Below are 20,191 nucleotides of genomic sequence, written 5' to 3' on the forward strand. Positions count from 1 at the left end.
ACCGGAGTTTGAAACCAGTTGGGCAGGTCAGATCTACTTTTTATTCCTCTTTCAGAAATCTGAGTATCAGGGAATAATCAACTGATGCCGAGTGCTCTGCCTGTTGAAGAGGTTCAACTATACTTGTAACAGAAGGAAAGATGTACTGGTACATTTCAGCATGGCATGAATATGTAGTTTTGGCTTTAGTGATGCTCAGCAGATGTATTCATTAAGCAAATTTATTCATGGAGGAGTCTGACGTACATTTGACTTGTATTCTTATAAACAAACCTGCTTAATAAATACATCTGCTGTGCACCAATTTGGCCCCGCTGAAACACATATTTTTCCATAGTAAAATCTTCAGGGTATCTTCATCCCTGCAGCTGCCTTTTTATGTAAACATGATGGCTCAACTTTCAAAGGGTCCTCAGACCAATCTCTAAAAATGCCAATGTGCTTTTACGCTTCCAAACCTGTAAAATACATTTGCTTATATAAATCAGATGTCAGACAATATAATGCTCAAATTTTTAGAAGCTTCTTTTGAAAAATGTGCATGAATAGAAAACATAGAAAATGGAGAACTTACTAAGGTCTATGTACATTTTTATGTTGCATATGCAACAGTGGGGTATTTTATGTCTGCGAGACGATATACCATGCACGTTCACTGGATTTAGGTAATTTAAATATCTTATATTTACATAGTATCTTTCATCCCAGAGTATTTAAATTGCACAACACAGCAATCATTTCACCTACCACTGAAAAGCAGCCACCTCTAGGGTGGAACATGGCAGATGTTTACCAGCAGATAGCAACACTGCACTACAGTTTAAGATAGGACTTGAAGAAGCTTCCAGGTTGTTTAAGGTGCAGCCCTAAGTGGAGTGTATTGCAATAGTGCAATATCAAGGTGGCAAAGATCACAGTAGCAAGGTTTGCATCTAAAAGAAACACTTTCAACATCCTAGCGAGGCAAAGACTAAAAAACCCTTCCTAGACACCATTACTGTTTAACGGCAGTTGGAGACAACAGTAGCCACAGATTGCAAGCCCCAGTGACAACAGGTAGACAAACACTCTCAATAAGAGGGGAAGGTACGATCCTTGGAATATTTTTTGATCATTTTTCCCCAGCCTACAAGCATCACTTCAGTCTTATCCAGAATGAGCTCCAGCCAACCAGCTCTCATCCGTGACCCAACCCCAACCAGCTACTGGGCCAAGGGCTGGTAGCACTGACTGAGTTGGTGAGATAGAGCTAGGGACGGAGCGGGATGTCACCAAAATACTGAAAGCTGTGCAGGCCACAGCTCCTCACTAATCCTCTCAATGGGCTTATACGTTGAATAAGAGGGAGCTAGGGAACTCATGCTGTTATCCTGAGCAATGAACAGATATTGCCCAACATCATCCCTTGAGAACAGTTACGTACAGTAGATTGATATTGCCAAAACAAAAATGTATCCATTTTACCCACTTCTAAGCAAAACAACTTTGTCATACAACAAAAAAATCCAATGCCGCCTTACCCGTGTGTCTAGATTATACGCAGTCTTCTTTAAATCCTGCAAGGCCCTCTGCATGAATTCAAATGCATGGCAGTCAACACAGGGGCGACCTAGGGAAGAGTTTAAGTAGAAAGACATTCCTAAATGGCATGAAATAGTAATCAAAGGGGATGACTATGACTTTTTACGGAATCAGGCCCTTCCAAGAGACAACAAGCAAGTCAGCAACAGGAATTATTATTATTATTATTATTTAGTATATACATAGAACCATAGGTGAGGATGTGAGGACCTGAGACTTTGAATTTGACCCATTATTCCATGGGGAGCCATTGTAGTGAGCAGTGTACCGAGGTGCTCCTAGTGGCTGGTGTCGCTGAGGAGGTGGGCTGCTGCCCTCCGGACTAATTGCAGCATTTTTAAGGTTTGTGTTCTCTGGTCTAAGTAATCCAAGCTGCAGGTCACAAGGATGTGGATGACCATGAGGGGGCCATTTAGGGATCTGGGGCAAAAACTGGGGATTGGTCCTGCTTTGAGCAGGGGGTTGGACTACATGATCTCCTGAGGTCCCTTCCAACCCTGATATTCTATGAAACCAAGGCCAGATCTTCATCCAACTAGAAACTATACACTATAAACATTAGTAATTCAGAGTTAGGACAGATAAAGCAATGGTACTAATATGCTCTAAAATCAACTATTATTGGCATTCCATATGCTCTCACTTGCCTCTTAATTTCTATGCATCTTTGATTACTTCACTGGGCGATTTGCTCAAATGAGAAGTTCAGGACTTGGGGCCAGTCAGCGCTCTGAAGTTGAGTAGAAACAAGGAAAGAACTAGAGTGAGGCAGCAGTGACCTTCAGCCTGTTGTGCAAACACTGTGACTGATTTCCACACACTTTTGACAAACTGGAGCGGGATCCTACAACATAAAGTCTGCCTGCTAATAAGGAAAGATGAATTTTCAGAGTCCTTTAGAAGTCTGCCTGCCTGAGAAAAGAAACACTCCAAACTATTCAGCTACAGTTGAATAAAAGGAGAAATGTATAAAAATATATTTAAAGACCTAATCTCTGAATGTTCTAGTATATTTCTTAGTCTACTTTGTGTTATTATTATTATTATTTAGTATATACATAGAACCATAGGTGAGGATGGCACTTTCCAATAAATAAAATGATAGGTCCTTGTTCCAAGTAATTTATAATGTAAATTAGACTCATCACAGCTCAACGGATGTCTATACACAAAGGGAGGAGAATGGGAGGATGGAGATTGTCATCATGAAAGATTATGAGATGTGCTGCTTATTATTTCGGTATCCTGTACATTCATTTTTTTAATGTCAGAGAATTTTTACTATGTTCAGTTTGGGGGATAGTGCCCGGCATGAAGGCATGTGTGAGGGCATTGTTGGCGGAAAGAAGTGATCCTTCAAGATCCATATAAAGGTGGAGACTATAATTGCATGGAACACAGGACTGGAGAGGACGCTCCAAATGTAAGGGGTGGGGAATGGAGCGTCAAGGTGGGCCACACTGGCAGAATACAGCATGTGAGCAGGGTAGGGGTAGGACTGAAGAAATGCAGGAAGATGCAGAGCAGTGAGGTGCCCTGGATGAGTGAATGGGGACGACGAATGTGATCCAGAAGCCACTGGGGGACTGAGGGAGTATGTTATGAAGATTTTCATCTAGTGCAATGAATACACGAAGTATCCAGGACTGGTTGAATTAAGATGATCTTTAAACACCTGTAAATGCTGCAGCATTAAATCTGTGTTACACTCATGTATCATTATGAGATAACCTGTATACAGGGCAGTACATACTTTCAGCTGGGATTGTGGTTCCTGCTTCTTGGTTGGCTTTAATGGGCTCCATGGTGAGCAGCGCAACTACAAAAATCAAAGGAACCATGAAGACCACTCTTCTTAGGAGGTAAGGTGTCAGCATCCTGCTAATTGGTGCTTCCTCCTTTATTAGGAGCAATAAACAAGTTAGTGAGAAACATTAAGTTCTGTAAAATAAACCCTTTGTGTCTGTAACGTTCATGATAGTTACAAGACTGACAGTCCTGGAGATTAAATTCCTCTCTTTATCTACAGAACAGGTACAGCATGGACAGTGGCAGAGCCAAGTTCTTCACCCCACCCCACCCATGTGCCTCAAACCTGGCCTAGAGGGACTTCTTGCAGGAATGAGATAGAAGTTCACTTGCCATGGCTCAGTCAGCCTCTGGCCTCTCTGCTGAGATTGCTAACTATGGTGCCAGCTTTGTGAGGCTGATACTTGTCCTATTCTACACAAACCCAAACCAGCAAGGGTTGGGTCATTGCTAACCCCTGGGAATTTGTGCAGCTCTGTTCCCAAGCTGACCTGCATTTGAACCTAGAGATGAAAAGTGCTCTCTCCCTCTCATTTTTAATGTACCATCTTTTCACATATACCTGAAAAAGTAAAATTAATTTTATAATTACTTTGCAACTAAACAAATCACATAAGCTAGTTTCACTCAGCTTCCTTCATGCAGGAGAGGAGGCTTTTCTTAAACCCCAACCCACAGAACCATAGGCAAAGTCGCTGGTCACAACTAAAACAAAACCAGCAGTTTCTTGACATGAATTATTCCCCCTTGTCTCTCCTCTGATCCCTGCTTGGTTTTCAAACCTTTACTTATTGTCATACATTTGTTCCTGTACATCAGAGATGGCCAAAGTATGGCCAGAAGTATTGGACAGCCTGACCCAAGGTTACCTCATCTGAATACAAAGGTGAAGCCTGTGAACACTATCAGCTCTTGTATGCAGGGTTTCATCTTGACCCAAGTAGATAAGTTGCTTAGGTCAAGATGGAGCACTGTATACTGGGACCAGCTGTTGTACATTCAAACACAGGCAAAGAGAAAAACGTACTCAGTTCTAAGCAGTAACAAGACTAAAATAAATTCCATGTATAGAGAATGCAGATTCTCATTAGCAGAGCACAGGAAGGCAAGAGGATGAGTTGTCCGTTCTTTTTCTAATTTTTAAATATTAACACTGAGCAAAAATGTTGCATAAGAATGTTGAATCCTTGTGCTCTGAATGTGCTGCTGGAATACAGCATTATACAGTACAGTCTACAATTTCCCAGTCAGAAGAGGTGGTTTCCTCATATTGCAACAGAAACATAAGGGAATAAACCTGTTGTTTAGACAACTGCAAGGCCACATTTACAAACCCTGGCAACTGAGATGAATCTGCAAATTTTGCATGAACACCTGCTGCATATGCAAATTGGCAGCTGGGCCAGCAAAGGAGTACTGTTATGTGCAATCATCTGTGCTCCATGCACAAATCCCCAGTTGTACGTGTAAGTTTACAGTGGGCAGACTTTGCACATTTTGCAGCCACAAACTCAGGGGGCCAGTTTCAGAAAAAAAAAATGGGTCCCTTATGTAATTCTTTCAACACCAGAACTGAGAGACTGTGTGAATTTATTGATTCCCTTTGCCGGTCTTCATTATCTTCACTAACAAAGTAAAATTTAGTAAGAGCATTAACAGCACAAAAAAAAGGGGGTGTTTTTTTTTAAATCAGTAGTGATCCAAGTGAAAAAGTCCAGTTAAATCCTAGTCCTTGCAACGAGATACAGCAAAAGCAGAGAGTGTCCTCCTGAAACAGCAGATTAGGAGAGTGCCATTTACATCTAAAGTGCCTGTAGCTGCACAGGGGCATCATGAAGGGAGGCTAATTCCTATAAACTCATGCTGAAGCTTCAGCATCAGTGAGGCAAATGAAGCAGACGCTAAGCTAAACTTTTTCAGGGCACCTGAGACACGTTCAGGCCCAGCCCCAGCTCAGCTTTTTAATGAGCCCCCCTGTAAAAGAAACATTCCCATGGGGCATCAGTTGTCTCACACCACACCTAAGTGACTGTTAGGCGTTTGAACAGAAACAGCTGTCTGTGCAGCATAATCACAACATGCTTTCAAGTGCTGTCTGCCTCTGCCTTTGCAGCCGACAGTCGATAAAAATCTGAGAGCATGGCCTGTTTGGAGTTTTATGAAACAAAAGTCACCCCATCCCTCAAATTATATATATATTAGTACCTGATTTCTCTTGTCTTTGTGATGGTCTCTTTGACATGGCCGCTGCAAACTGCCAACAGAACAAGAAAAAGCATCTCTGAGCATGTGCACTGCTTCTTTTTAACCTTCCCTGAAAGAGGTTATTACTATGGTGAAGGATCTTCCATAGCAACAGTGCAGAGCAGTTCAGTACAGAGGCACAATTTAAAGAGGAACAGGCTATGGCTCAGTCTTAAGTGGGAAGTTTCTGTGTAAAGTTGTTAAGATTAGCTACACCTCCCCACTCAAGACGGTTTGTCTGGCACAGCCAGTTAAAGGGTCTGTAATCACCCAAGGCTGGTTCCCAGGAAGTTTCTCCAGATTTGCAATCCCAGCCACTGGACGTGAAGAGGCAGAAGAATTAGTAAGACTGGAGGCACTGAACGTATCAGAGTAAGAACTTTATCCCTGCCTCCCTGCCCCAGAGCCAGCACCTTTGCTCCCCTCTCATATCCCTCGAGCCATACGTGGTGATGCATTGCTTAATTTAGAACATTTACTTGCAGAATGTATCATGGTGATAGAAAGTTGTGGATTAAACACTTTTTTCAGACGTAAACTTAAGTTTCCTGGATTTCATCTTTGCCCTTTGTGCACATTTGCCCCATCATGAGACATCCACATGATGCAGCATGTTTGGCAGTCCCTGTTTCAAAAGGATGGGCATAGCAGAAGTGAGGGTCAGGACTGAGATGCACTAGCAGAGCTATGAAGGGAACATTTGCTGGCTATCAAACTTAAATATAAATTTGTAATTGTTGCTACCTACCCAAGCCATACAAAAGAAGAAGAAGATTCCCAAGCCCCTAGCACCACCACTCCACAAAAAAAATTATCTTGCAGAGTTTTGACCCTGCAAAAGGGAGAAGAGCTAGAGATCCCATGAAGCCTATTAGGAACTATACTATTGATTTTATGTGGAAGGCACTCAGCTACTACGGGCAGCAGTATGAAACCCTAAAATAGATAGAGTTTACAGTCTTAGACAAGCAACAAGCCAAATGAGGAAGCTGAGGAACAAAACATACAATAAACTTTTTTCTGTAGTCCTCATCTATCCCAATGGGCTGATAAGCCACTGTTAGTGCAGTAAATTCAATTCATGTGAGCTTCATGGTAAAGCTGGGTCTTGCAGAGGGATTTGAAGGAGAGGGGGGTGGCTTTACATCTTGCAGAGGGTAGTCTATCAGTAAGGGGTAGTATGAGGAAAGCACAGGAGTGGTTGTGAGAGAAACAGCCAAAAGGGGAGGCTGGGGCTGGCATAACTGCAGGGCAGAGATGGCAGGAGACAAGACCAGATGAGCAAGGAGGGGTAGAGAAGTGAAGAGCATATTGAGTTTGGGGTACAGGCCAAAGAATCATCCCCTTAACCTTTATCCCAAAGCCTCAGGCCAGCCCTGGGCATAGTAATACATTTGTAGTGGATGGGGTCTTTAGAGGTTAGACAGCAAAATATTGTTTTCCAGGCCAACACAAAAGCTATGGAGTCTGGTGTGCAGTTCTTAGAGAAACAATAATCATTCTGACTTTGATTATTAATACCTGACAAATAAGCTACAAAGCGTTGCTGAAATGATACAGGCTACACCTTCATCATTCTAGAAAACATTTTGTTATCAAGAACAGACTGCAGGAGATGCACTCCACCCCATTGTTGTACTGTGCATTGCCCCATTACTGTGATTTCTGCAGAATACTGTTTTTAGGCACTTAACCATTCAGTGAACCAAGAAAAATTCTCAGGCTTTGCACTGTTATCACTGGAACCCAGAATTGTCTGAAAGCCTTAAGCCTGGCAGTCTGATGGGTGAGTCTGCACACCAAAACATCAGAATGATCCCTCGGAAACTTGGAGTTGCCTGAGCCGGAGTTGCAGATACTTACAGCAGTTTAATAGCTTGAGACAGGATTTATGTTTCAAAATAATAGCAGGTCATTTAGAGGACAGACAGATTTTCAAAGTGAAAAGCCAGAACACTTGTCCCAGTAAAAGAGAATTTACAGACACTTTTAGAGGGGGTTGAGATGTGCACAGGAGGGTTTGTCAGCTGTGTTATGACCAGGACATGGGCAGTCAGACCTAGTGGCTGGAGCAGGAGTCAGGCACCGGGAGAACAGAGTCCAAGACAGGCCAGAGGGTGAACCAAGAGTCAGGTGCTTGGAGGCAGGCAGGAGGTCAGGGTTGGGCACCAGGTTACAGACAGCAATCAAAGAGTGATGTCAAGGACAAACCAGGGTCGATCGCAAGCAAGGATCTGGAGCAAAAATGGGCAGGTAGTCCGAGTTGTTGCTCAGACAGCTTCCCATCCTGGCTTCCTGGTTTAAGTACTGATATTGGTCAATCGGGGGCTGTGAGAGGGTGTCACTCAAGTCCTGCTGGGCGGTACTTCCTGCCAAGCCCAGCCTCACAGGGTCCTCCCATGAGAACTCAGCCTAAGCCTTCTATGGTGATGGGGAGGCATCAGCAGCCCAAAACCCTCCAGGTTCCAGCCCTGCAGGTTTTAGCAAACTAAGAGAGACAGGAAAAGAAAAGGGTGCCTCTTCTGTACTTTTGTCTATTTTTGTTTTACCTCTGCTCCTTGCCTCTTGTCTTCCAAGTCCTCTCTCTGCCTCTGCCACACTTTTTCCATTCTCTCTCACTCCATTGTCTCCCACCTTGATCCCTTTTGTTCCCCATTCTGGCCCTGACACCCGACCAAAATCTGGGGCTCACCTGCAGTGCATGTGTGCATGTGGTGACAGTGCGTGCAGCGGTAGGCTGTCATTCAGAGGTGTCAAGATTCTCAGCCTCCTCAGAGACCTGACTTCTTGTGGGGCAGGGAAGGGTCATGGGGGGTGCATAGTGGGAACGTTACTATCTGGCAGATCTAGAAGTGATCCCTGAGGTTACTATGTGCTCACTCAGCCAGCTGTCAATTTCACCAGCTCAGCTGCCTGGCAACTCCTTCATGTGTCCATTCTGCAGGGGTTTGTAATACACTGCTTCTGTAAAACAGACAGGACATGGAGAGGGACTCAGAAAAAAAGGGACTATTTAGAAAAGCTGGATGAGCACAAGTCCATGGAGCTGGATGTGCTGCATCTGAGAGAGCTAAAGGAGTTGGCGGATGTGATTGCAAAGCCATTGGCCATTATCTTTGAAAACTCATGGCAAGCGGGGGAGGTCCCGGATGACTGGAAAAAGGCTAATGTAGTGCCCATCTTTAAAAAAGGGAAGGAGGAGGATCTGAGAAACTACAGGCCAGTCAGCCTCACCTCAGTCCCTGGAAAAATCATGGAGCAGGTCCTCAAGGAATCAATTCTGAAGCACTTAGAGGAGAGGAAAGTGATCAGGAACAGTCAGCATGGATTCACCAAGGGCAAGTCATGCCTGACTAACCTAATTGCCTTCTATGACGAGATAACTGGCTCTGTGGATGAGGGGAAAGCAGTGGATGTGTTATTCCTTGACTTTAGCAAAGCTTTTGACACAGTCTCCCACAGTATTCTTGACAGCAAGTTAAAGAAGTATGGGCTGGATGAATGGACTATAAGGTGGATAGAAAGCTGGCTAGATCGTCTTGCTCAACGGGTAGTGATCAATGGCTCCATGTCTAGTTGGCAGCCAGTATCAAGTGGAGTGCCCCAAGGGTCGGTCCTGGGGCCGGTTTTGTTCAATATCTTCATTAATGATCTGGAGGATGGCACCCTCAGCAAGTTTGCAGAGGACACTAAACTGGGAGGAGAGGTAGATACACTGGAAGGTAGGGATAGAATACAGAGGGACCTAGACAAATTAGAGGATTGGGCCAAAAGAAATCTGATGAGGTTCAACAAGGACAAATGCAGAGTCCTGCACTTAGGACAGAAGAATCCCATTCACTGCTACAGACTAGGGACCGAATGGCTCGGCAGCAGTCCTGCAGAAAAGGACCTAGGGGTTACAGTGGATGAGAAGCTGGATATGAGTCAACAGTGTGCCTTTGTTGCCAAGAAGGCCAATGGCATTTTGGGCTGTATAAGTAGCGGCATTGCCAGCAGATCGAGGGATGTGATCGTTCCCCTCTATTCGACATTGGTGAGGCCTCATCTGGAGTACTGTGTCCAGTTTTGGGCCCCACACTACAAGAAGGATGTGGAAAAATTGGAAGACGTCCAGCAGAGGGCACCAAAAATGATTAGGGGACTGGAACACATGACTTATGAGGAGAGGCTGAGGGAACTGGGATTGTTTAGTCTGTGGAAGAGAAGAATGAGGGGGGATTTGATAGCTGCTTTTAACTACCTGAAAGGGGGTTCCAAAGAGGATTGATCTAGACCGTTCTCAGTGGTAGCAGATGGCAGAACAAGGAGTAATGGTCTCAAGTTGCAGTGGGGGAGGTTTAGGTTGGATATTAGGAAAAACTTTTTCACTAGGAGGGTGGTGAAGCACTGGAATGCGTTACCTAGGGAGGTGGTGGAATCTCCTTCCTTTGAAGTTTTTAAGGTCAGGCTTGACAAAGCCCTGGCTGGGATGATTTAGTTGGGTATTGGTCCTGCTTTGAGCAGGGGGTTGGACTAGATGACCTCCTGAGGTCCCTTCCAACCCTGATATTCTATGATTCTATGACATCCCTGATTTTCAAAGCCACATGATTACTCTGAGGACTTCACTATTGCTGTCCATTTTACATGGAAGGCACTCAGACATGACAGTGATGGGAGGCAGAAAAACAAACACTGAGATAGGTAGATAGACATTTATATAAATTGGGATCGTAGCCCTTTATTTTATTTTAAATAAATTTAGTAATGTTGTATTACAACACCGTGAGTTCGGCGCTGGTGGCTACAGTTTCAAGCTCAACCAAGTGAGTCACCTCTGCTACTTGCTTCCGATTTAGAGTCTCTAGGAACACATAAAGACCAAGGATCGTGACCACGCATACATTTCACAAGTACAAGGTCTGATCTGTTTTACAAGTTTTATTAAAGTCACAGTTAAAGTTATTACCCAAGTATATAGAAATTCTATAAAGACCTATGCACAAGTTAGTCATATACTTGCAATATTCTTAAGGTCTGATGGCTGTCTTGCCAGTTGATCTTCAGTAGAGCAATGGTTCCTGCTGGAGTTTCCCATACGGAGCTCAGTTTTCCTCATCTGGGCACCCTCTTTTTATAATGCGATTCTGACTATACCTCATTAGCATTTACACATATAGTGCACCCTGCAGTTAAGTCACATTTTTCTAACACGTGCCCTATCTGGTATCTTGTAAGCAAAAAATTCTCTTACGGTTAATTTTTCGCAATATCACCCATTGGTGCATCTTTTCCTGTAATCTTGTGGCATAAGGTCATTCATAGAATCATGAATCATAGAATATCAGGGTTGGAAGGGACCCCAGAAGGTCATCTAGTCCAACCCCCTGCTCAAAGCAGGACCAATTCCCAGTTAAATCATCCCAGCCAGGGCTTTGTCAAGCCTGACCTTAAAAACCTCTAAGGAAGGAGATTCTACCACCTCCCTAGGTAACGCATTCCAGTGTTTCACCACCCTCTTAGTGAAAAAGTTTTTCCTAATATCCAATCTAATATCTAATCATTCTTTGATCACTTACTTGTGTCAAGCATTTCTTAAGCCTATGGCCTAGTATGACTAGAAGCTAAAATCTTAGAAGCCTTAGTCAGTAGGCCTTGTGTTTCAGCCATATGTATTAGATATCTAAGTAATTATCTCTTCTAACTCTTGATCAGTCTTATACTTCTATAATCTGACAATTTAAATCTATTTAGCATGCAATGATGATATATGAAATAGCATACAAGTTAGTTATAACATTATACAACAAATGAATAATAAACTACCATCATTGGCTACAGGATTGCGTTGTTAACTCACATAGACACACAGTGTGGGAGGATGGGGGTGATCATGATGAGTAAGAAGAGGTTAAAATTTACTTTTGCAGGGAGTGTGAGACAAGAGTACCTTTTATTTTTAAGGATATCTGGAGGCAGGAGAGCTGGTTGCAAAATATTTTGCAGGCTGGCAAAAAAAACAAAAAATGCCTATGGCTCGCCTTGACCAAGGCCCTTGTTCATCCTGGGGATGCCCTAAGAAAGGCATCTGTGCCCTAGAGAAAATTTTTCTCCAACTTTTCCATACTAAAGACCTGCCTTTTCCACCCCAGGAATACCCATCCAGGATGGGTAAGGTGATCACAACCAGTGCTAGGCAAATTTTTTCCCCTGAAAGTTTTTTCAGCAAAAAATTGAAGATTTGTTTATACTGAAACATTTTACAAATTTGTGCTGATGTTGCCAAATTATGTGTCAAAAAAAATTTTCAGAAAAAGGTAAAAACTGTTTCAGTTTTACAGTTCAAAACAATTTTGTTTAGAAGTTCCCTTCAATTTTATTTTAAAAAAACCCAACAGCCTTTAAAAATGGTCAAAACTGAAACAAAACATTTTGTTCACCCTGAAACAACTTTTTTGTCTCTGACTTTTTGATTCACTAAAAATTCAGGAAAGTGTCAGTATTATGTTGATCCAAACAAATTTTTTTCAGTATTTTGAAATTACTAGTGAAAAAAAAATCTGTTACTCACACAGGTCTAATATAATTATTTATTTGTATTACCATATTACCTAGGAGCCCTAGACATGGGCCAGACAGACACTGAGTCCAGTTCACAACCTGCAAGTTGAAAAGCCCTGCACTGGAGTAGAGTGCCATGCATTGGAGTAGCATACAAACACGTATGCTGGGATTCCACAGTAAATTTCATTATTATTTTTAGGGCACACTTATATCCCCTGTATCATGCAAAGCTGTAGTCCTAATGGCCACTCACTGTCTCAAAGAAAAGAAGACAAAAAGACATAGCTTTCTGTTTCTCAGATTTCAGAGTAACAGCCGTGTTAGTCTGTATTCGTAAAAAGAAAAAAGAAAAGGAGTACTTGTGGCACCTTAGAGACTAATAATAAAATAATAAAATAAACTGGTTAGTCTCTAAGGTGCCACAAGTACTCCTTTTGTTTCTCAGATGTTTTTCTAATACCAAGGAACTTGCTCTGTGCAGACATCTCTGGGTTTTCATCACCGCAGAACAATCTCATCTCAGAAGGGAGATTTCTTTTAACTTGCTTTCCAACTGCGTCTTGGAAACTGCATCAAGGTAAAGAGGAAAGGCGTTGTGGGGGGAGGGGGTTTAAAAGCTCTTTTTTTTCCAAAGCCCATATTCTTGCTATGTCTGTGCTAATGGAACACTTGTGATATGCTAATGTTGCTGTCACAATACTGCCACCTTTGAAGAGTTACAGTACAATCCAATACTGCTCTGAATCATGGAGGGGAAAATGTGTTCACACTTAGGGCATGTGGTTTTCATATTGTCGGGTTTTTTTAAATGTGCAAGTTGAAGTGAGAATTTTTCAAGATTCAAAATAAGAAAAAAAAAAGTCCCAATAGATTTATGGCAGCTTTACAACATGGTTCAGGCAAACAAAGGTTTTTAAGTAACAATAATAAGAAAAATATCTTTTTGACACAAACAAGACCACGGCTGCATTCAGTATCTGAAAAAACACACACCGAACATGACAGATAAATTAGCATGTGCTACTGCTTACTCTGCAGTTAAAGTTGAATTCCAACCTCCATTATAACCCCCCACTTAACCTCTTCAATTGCTCATGGCTCTTGCAAACAAATGCATTTGAGTCTGTAATTTTCCATACTTAGTCTTCTCACAGAAGTGACTCAGGGGGAATGGGGAGAAGGGAAGATACTTTGAAGAGAATTGATGCAGTTTGTGTAAAAACTAAACAAATGCACTATGCCTTACTTATTCCAGGCAAAAATATTGACCCTGCATCATTCAAAGTTGGCTCAAACTTTTTTGTATTTAAAAGTTGGATTGTTTTGTAGCTATGGTGCAAGCCATATTTGAATAAAATCTGTTCAGTACTTTAAAAAAAAAATAGATGAGCATATAAATGTTTTTTTCACACACACAGTAGAATTTTTGGCTTGGGGTTTTTGCTGATTGTTTTGTTTTTAAGAGCGGCTTAGACAATGCAAGCCACTCATTGACTAATTGGGACTTTGGCCCTTTTGAAAGCTTTACTACCTGTCTTTTTCTAAATATTCAAAACTTAGGCTGTGTCTACACTGGAACCTGAAAGGACAAAACTTGTGTCATTCAGGGGTGTGAAAAACACACACACACACACACACACCCCCGAACGACAAAAGTTTTGCTAACGAAAAGCACCGGTGAACAGCGCTTTGTTGGCAGGAGACAGCTCTCCTGCCAACAAAGAGCGGCTACACTGCGCACCTTTTAGCGGGACAGCTGTAGTGGCTAAAAGGTGTGTAGTGTAGATGTAGCCTTAATTTTGAAAGGAAAATACTAAATTGTCACTTTTTCCTAAGAGTGAAGTCAGGGAACCAGGTGGCTCAAAAGCTTGGTAATGACATGAAAAACTTTTAAACTCAAGATTAGTGAGTTAAATCTGGCCCAGAGTAGTAGTGACTAGCACTCAGTATCTTAATGGACAGGTGCACCTCTGGATGTTTTATTGACAGAATGACATTCTTGAAGGAGTATTAATTCTGGCCTGCCTTCCCAACCCAAAAAGAAAGAGAGAGAGAGAGAAAATTGTACATGTCAGTGAAGAGACTAGGGAACAGAAATAACTCTTCAAAGTAAAGAAAAGGCAGCCTTAAGATCCCAATTAAACCATCTTCATTTAGATCAGACACAAGCACAGCAACTTCAGAAAGTACCTTCATCCCCAAAACAAATGTAATAGAGCTGTATTGGGACACGGCCCATGCCACGCCAAATTGCATTGGCATTCTCTTTCTCACATGCAGACTTATAAGTTTTGTGTGTTTTGTGCATAACGTTGTGCCGCAGATGCTTTTGAAGCAAAGGATAAAGGAAAACAGAATTTCTGTTCACAGTGGGCCAGCTAATTAAAGGTCAACGACAGACTGAGCTGAACACATGACTCTGGGTCCATGAAGGCATAAAACATAGACAATTCCCAAATTGGAGTGTTTTAATAGTCCAGGGCTTGGAAGGAGTGAGGGGAGAGAACATATTGATGTACCCTCTGTCCCTTTTCTTTCAAGCTGGCTTTGAAATCTCCCAATGGAAACATTTCCTCTGTTTCTAGAGACCAGCTGTTCAGCAAGAGACGGGAAATAGAGGGAGCAACAGTCAAGCAGCTTTGAAATCTGCTCATGCTGGCACACTGAAATTTGTATTAACTCATACCTATGACAGCAATTAAAGAAATAAGAGACACTTCATGAAGTAATTCTCATCTCGCCTCCTCCCCCAGTATATTTGCATGCACAAAAAAGGCAATGGGGCTTTGTGATGGGGGTCACTCACCTCCCATGAGTGCCTTCTGTCAGCCAGGTGCAATCCTGCACTCTTTTCTTCTCATGGTGCCCCTTGTCATCTATTGCCCTTGTCAGGCATGCCTTCAGTGGCTCAACCCTGTGGCCAAGTCACACACAGTGAAACGCTGTGCCCTTGGTAATGTCAGTCAAACATGAACAAACAAACCCCTTCCAGGATAAAAGGTCCAATAGGGCCTGTCCCTGTGCCCATGGTAATGTCTACAGCCCTGTCTCTGGACTCAGATCTCAGCCCTTTCTGGGCTAGCTTTAAGTCCATCCCTGCCCCGTTATAGAGCAGTCCCCCCAGGGCTTCCTCCCTGGAGACTCTAAGTCCTGCCCTTCACTTGGGCCTCTAAATAAGTCTTATCCCCTTCTTGGGACTTAGACAACCCTGCCAGTGAGGGGACCCAGCCTGCCCACTACTCAGGGTCCCAACCCAGGGACCCTATAAATAGTAGCCACTAGCCCTCGAGCGATAGTGATCTAAACATTCTCTGCCCTATAATAGTTGCTGCTGCTATTCCCTGGGCCACTTCCCATGTAGCCCCTTCCTCAGGGCTGAAGTTCTTCCTCACAGAATAACAATGTCACTACAACCTGTCTTCTGGTTCTCCACTGAGCTCCAGCAAGGAGCACCTGACTTGCTCCTCTGGTCCCAGCCAGCAACTGACCTGCTCAGCCCCTGCAGCTCCTTTAATCTGAGCCTGCTGTGCTCTGATTGGCTGCTTTCCTGCAGCCTTTTTAGGCAGGCCTGGAGGACCCACCTTTATTGCTCCTTTTCTGGGGTGGGGTGTGGTAGGAGGACCATGAGGTCTCCAGCAGGGGGCCTCAAAGGCCCTGGTACACTCCATTACAGGTGCATTCAGTGTCCACCCTCACTCCTAAACTAGACTCCAGGGAGGGTGTAAACTAGGTTTAGTGTAAATTGTGGTGGCTGGTGCTAAATTTGTATGCCACACCCAATCATCATAGGCTCCTCAAAGGATCATGTCCCAAGAGTGTACTGACATCATAGAAAAGTAAACAAACCAAGAAAAGAGCAGATAGGAGGGTAGGTTGCAGGAACCAGACTGACAGCACAGTAGAACAGCCACTGCCATCAAGTGATACAGAGTGGTCTAAACATTCTCCAGCACGTTATCTCAGTGCTGCCTCAGGGAGAACAACACCCAAAATATAGCAAACAGTAAAGAGAGAATCCAAGTTCCAGCCCCCTACCCCCATACTCCCCACACAGAGATTCAAGTTCACATAACACAAGAATGAAAACCCAGGGCTCCTAAACTATATATGCCCTTGTACTATCGTCAACAACATGTGCATCTGAGCACCTTCCAGCAGTGGATTAAACCACATTTTTCATGTGAGGTTTGTTCTCTCATTTTCTCCCCAGGGGAAGATTTATTTGTTCAGTGTAACATTGAGGGATTTGTTTTTACACATGCACCCATCGCTCTGTGGTTAGGCTGAAGGAGTGCGCCTGGCACTTAGTACAGAAAGTGGTGATGTTTATGATGGTCCTTTGTTCCTGTGAGAGTTTGTTCCACAGTCTGTGAACAGCCCCTGAGAAAACTGTCTCTTGCACAGGCAAGCTTTACCCCTGTGTTAGAAAGCTCCATTGTGTCTGGGGAGTAGAGTTGTCAACAATGGTCCTCATCCCAGAGCATTAGGTGATATTTTAAATATCCCAGGCCACTGATTGCCTTGAAGGCAAAGACTGAGACCTGGAACTGGACTTGATAGTCTGTGGGAAGCCAGCAGAGGACGTGGAAGACAAGGCTCCTGTGCTTTCGCTGGCCCTTGTTGCTGAGGAGTCATGCTGCAGTGTTCTGTACTAGCTGGAGTTTCCTAAGGGCTGCTGGCTCCATGCCCAGATGCTCTCTGGACTACAGAAATGCAATGTAAGTGATGTCCAGAACACACACACACACACACACACACACGCCTCTTACCACTGAAGCTGGGAACTGGACATCTGCAGATCTTTCAGGAGCAGTCATTTAAACAGATGCAGTCATTCAGCAAAACCTTGACTGATATATTCATACCGTTTCACTTTTGTATACTTCTGCATGAAGGATTCCTCCTCCCCTTCCTGGTCCTGGGGAGGTCACTGGCACCCAGCCCAGTTATCCAAGGTGGCACAAGGGACAAAATTCGGCACAAGTCTACAGATCAATAACACACCTGAGGCTTTTCAAATAGTCTGCTTACAATGCCTAGATTAATTAACAAGCAGTAAAGGACATGTTCTTCCTGAAGCTACCTCAGCAGACTAACAGTGAGCTAAAATGTAACCTTTCTTCAGAGGTGTTTTCTATCTTGTGCCAAAAGCCAAACAAATGAGGTGCAAACCATTGAACCAACTGAAATAACAGGTCTGTATTCATTTGCTTCAGTCTTCACGGCTGAGGATATTAGGGAGATTCCCAAACCTGAGCATTCTTTTGTGACAAATCTGAGGAATTGTCACAGATTGAAGTGTCACTAGAGGAGGTTTTGGAATTAATTGAGAAACTTAACAGTAACAAGTCACTGGGACCAGATGGCATTCACCCAGGAGTTCTGAAAGAACTCAAATGTGAAATTGCAGAACTATTAACTATGGTTTGTAACCTGTCCTTTAAATCAGCTACTGTACCCAATGACTGGAAGATAGCTAATGTAACGCCAATATTTAAGAAGGGCTCTAGAGGTGATCCTGGCAATTACAGACCGCTAAGTCTAATGTCAGTACCGGGCAAATTAGTTGAAACAATAGTAAAGAATAAAATTGTCAGACACATAGAAGAACATAAATTGTAGCGCAAAAGTCAACATGGTTTCTGTAAAGGGAGATCATGTCTTACTAATCTATTAGAGTTCTTTGAGGGGTCAGACATGTGGACAAGGGGGAATCCAGTGGACATAGTGTACTTAGATTTCCAGAAAGCCTTTGACAAGGTCCCTCACCAAAGGCTCTTACGTAAATTAAGTTGTCATGGGATAAGAGGGAAGATCCTTTCATGGACTGAGAACTGGTTAAAAGACAGGGACAAACGGTAGGAATAAACACTAAAGTTTCAGAATGGAGAGGGGTAACTAGTGGTGTTCCCCAAGGGTCAATCCTAGGACCAATCCTATTCAACTTATTCATAAATGATCTGGAGAAAGGGGTAAACAGTGAGGTGGCAAAGTTTGCAGATGATACTAAACTGCTCAAGATAGTTAAGACCAAAGCAGACTGTGAAGAACTTCAAAAAGATCTCACAAAACTAAGTGATTGGGCAACAAAATGGCAAATGAAATTTAATGTGGATAAATATAAAGTAATGCACATTGGGAAAAATAACCCCAACTATACATACAATATGATCGGGCTAATTTAGCTACAACTAATCAGGAGAAAGATCTTGGAGTCATCGTGGATAGTTCTCTAAAGACATCCACACAGTGTGCAGCAGCAGCAGCCAAAAAAGCAAACGGGATGTTAGGAATCATTAAAATAGGGATAGAGAATAAGACGGAGAATATCTTATTGCCCTTATATAAATCCATGGTACGCCCACACCTTGAATACTGCATACGGATGTGGACCCTCATCTCAAAAAAGATATACTGGCATTAGAAAAGGTTCAGAAAAGGGCAACTAAAATAATTAGGGGTTTTGAATGGGTCCCATATGAGGAGAGAGTAAAGAGGCTAGGACTTTTCAGCTTGGAAAAGAGGAGACTAAGGGGGGATATATGACACAGGTATATAAAATCATGAGTGGTGTGGAGAAAGTAAATAAGGAAAAGTTATTTACTTGTTCCCATAATATAAGAACTAGGGGCCACCAAATGAAATTAATGGGTAGCAGGTTTAAAACAAATAAAAGGAAGTTCTTCACTCAGTGCACAGTCAACCTGTGGAACTCCTTGCCTGAGGAGGTTGTGAAGGCTAGGACTATAACAGGGTTTAAAAGAGAATTGGATGAATTCATGGAGGTTAAGTCCATTAATGGCTATTAGCCAGGACGGGTAAGGAATGGTGTCCCTAGCCTCTGTTTGTCAGAGGGTGGAGATGGATGGCAGGAGAGAGATCACTAGATCATTACCTGTTAGGTTCACTCCCTCTGGGGCACCTGGCATTGGCCACTGTTGGTAGACAGGATACTGGGCTAGATGGACCTTTGGTCTGACCCAGTAGGCCATTCTTATGTTCTTTTAAACAAACAGCTGAATTTACATTAGTCATCACCTACATGCCTTAGTCAGAATGATTATGCCAGTCTTCCTGGCATCTCTGCAGACTGATGGAGTAAAGTTGAGTTGCTTATTGCTGGTGTTTCCATAAAGTGAGAGAAAAGGAATAGCAAACAATATGCTGCCACCTTTTGGTTACATTCATGGGACCAGGTATTGCCTGGAAAAGTTTCTTCAGTGGAAATTAAAATAAAGCTGCACCCATTTGCCACAGTGAAACATTCTGACATTTCATAGGATGAAGGAAAGCATCCCTTCACATTCTAACAACTCTACTCAAAATTATCACATAAGCTTCATGGCTGTTTGGTCATTGGACAATACTAGAAAAATATCTATTTATTACAAAACTTATCCCTACATCAAGTTTAGTATTGAAAGGGACCTGAGGACACAAATATGTGTAACTTAAAACAACTATGGCACAGATGTTGGGCAAAAAATAACTGCCAGAATGGAAGGCATAGGTTCTCCTGCAACAATAGCTTGGAAAAATAAATGACTGAATGTGACAACTTTTTAAAAACTATTTATAGCAAATACAGACTTCAAAATGTTTTCCAAAATTTCGGTGAGAGCATCTCAAACAACAAAAGAGTCTGAGTCCTACCGTTACTTTTGCTGTAAAGGCGGATGAATAATGGATTTTTTGGTTCACTAGCAATTCTGAAAAAAAAAAATCGGGTGGGGGTGGAGAGAAATAGTTTCAGGCTGAACCAAAACCAAAAATTTTTAGCATATCAAAAAATTTCAAAAAATTGTTTTGGGTTGAGCAAGACATTTTCTTTAACCCAAAACAAAAGGTTTCATTTTAATTTTGAGGGGGTTTGTAAATTATTTAATAAAATTAAAGGAAATTTCTAAAAAGTCATTTCAAACTGAAAAAATCAAAATGTCCTGTTCCAAAAATATTTAAACATTTAGATTTTTTTTTTAATTTTTCTTTTTTGAGATTTTTTTTACTTAAA

The 20,191-nt window shown here is 42.5% G+C and overlaps 1 protein-coding gene across 3 annotated transcripts in view; it reads right to left on the reverse strand.

Moving 5' to 3' along the window:
* The window catches only part of LOC141986838 (NELL2-interacting cell ontogeny regulator 1-like), a 34,070-nt gene that overhangs the window by 9,704 nt on the left and 4,175 nt on the right, over positions 1-20,191 (reverse strand). Inside the window, exons 1-5 of one of the 3 annotated variants that reach the window (XM_074951814.1) lie at positions 16,950-16,987; positions 14,987-15,094; positions 5,596-5,644; positions 3,335-3,479; positions 1,521-1,609 (exon numbers count right to left, since the gene is read on the reverse strand). In XM_074951814.1, the coding sequence (XP_074807915.1) occupies positions 1,521-1,609; positions 3,335-3,479; positions 5,596-5,644; positions 14,987-15,094; positions 16,950-16,972 (414 nt within the window). In that variant the 5' untranslated portion in view covers positions 16,973-16,987. Of the gene's footprint in view, positions 1-1,520; positions 1,610-3,334; positions 3,480-5,595; positions 5,645-14,986; positions 15,095-16,949; positions 17,017-20,191 lie in introns of those variants that run through there. The other 2 variants (XM_074951816.1, XM_074951815.1) reach the window with 2 other exon arrangements.

Source organism: Natator depressus, chromosome 4, assembly GCF_965152275.1.
Source record: "Natator depressus isolate rNatDep1 chromosome 4, rNatDep2.hap1, whole genome shotgun sequence".
Classification (NCBI taxonomy): Eukaryota; Metazoa; Chordata; order Testudines; family Cheloniidae; genus Natator; species Natator depressus.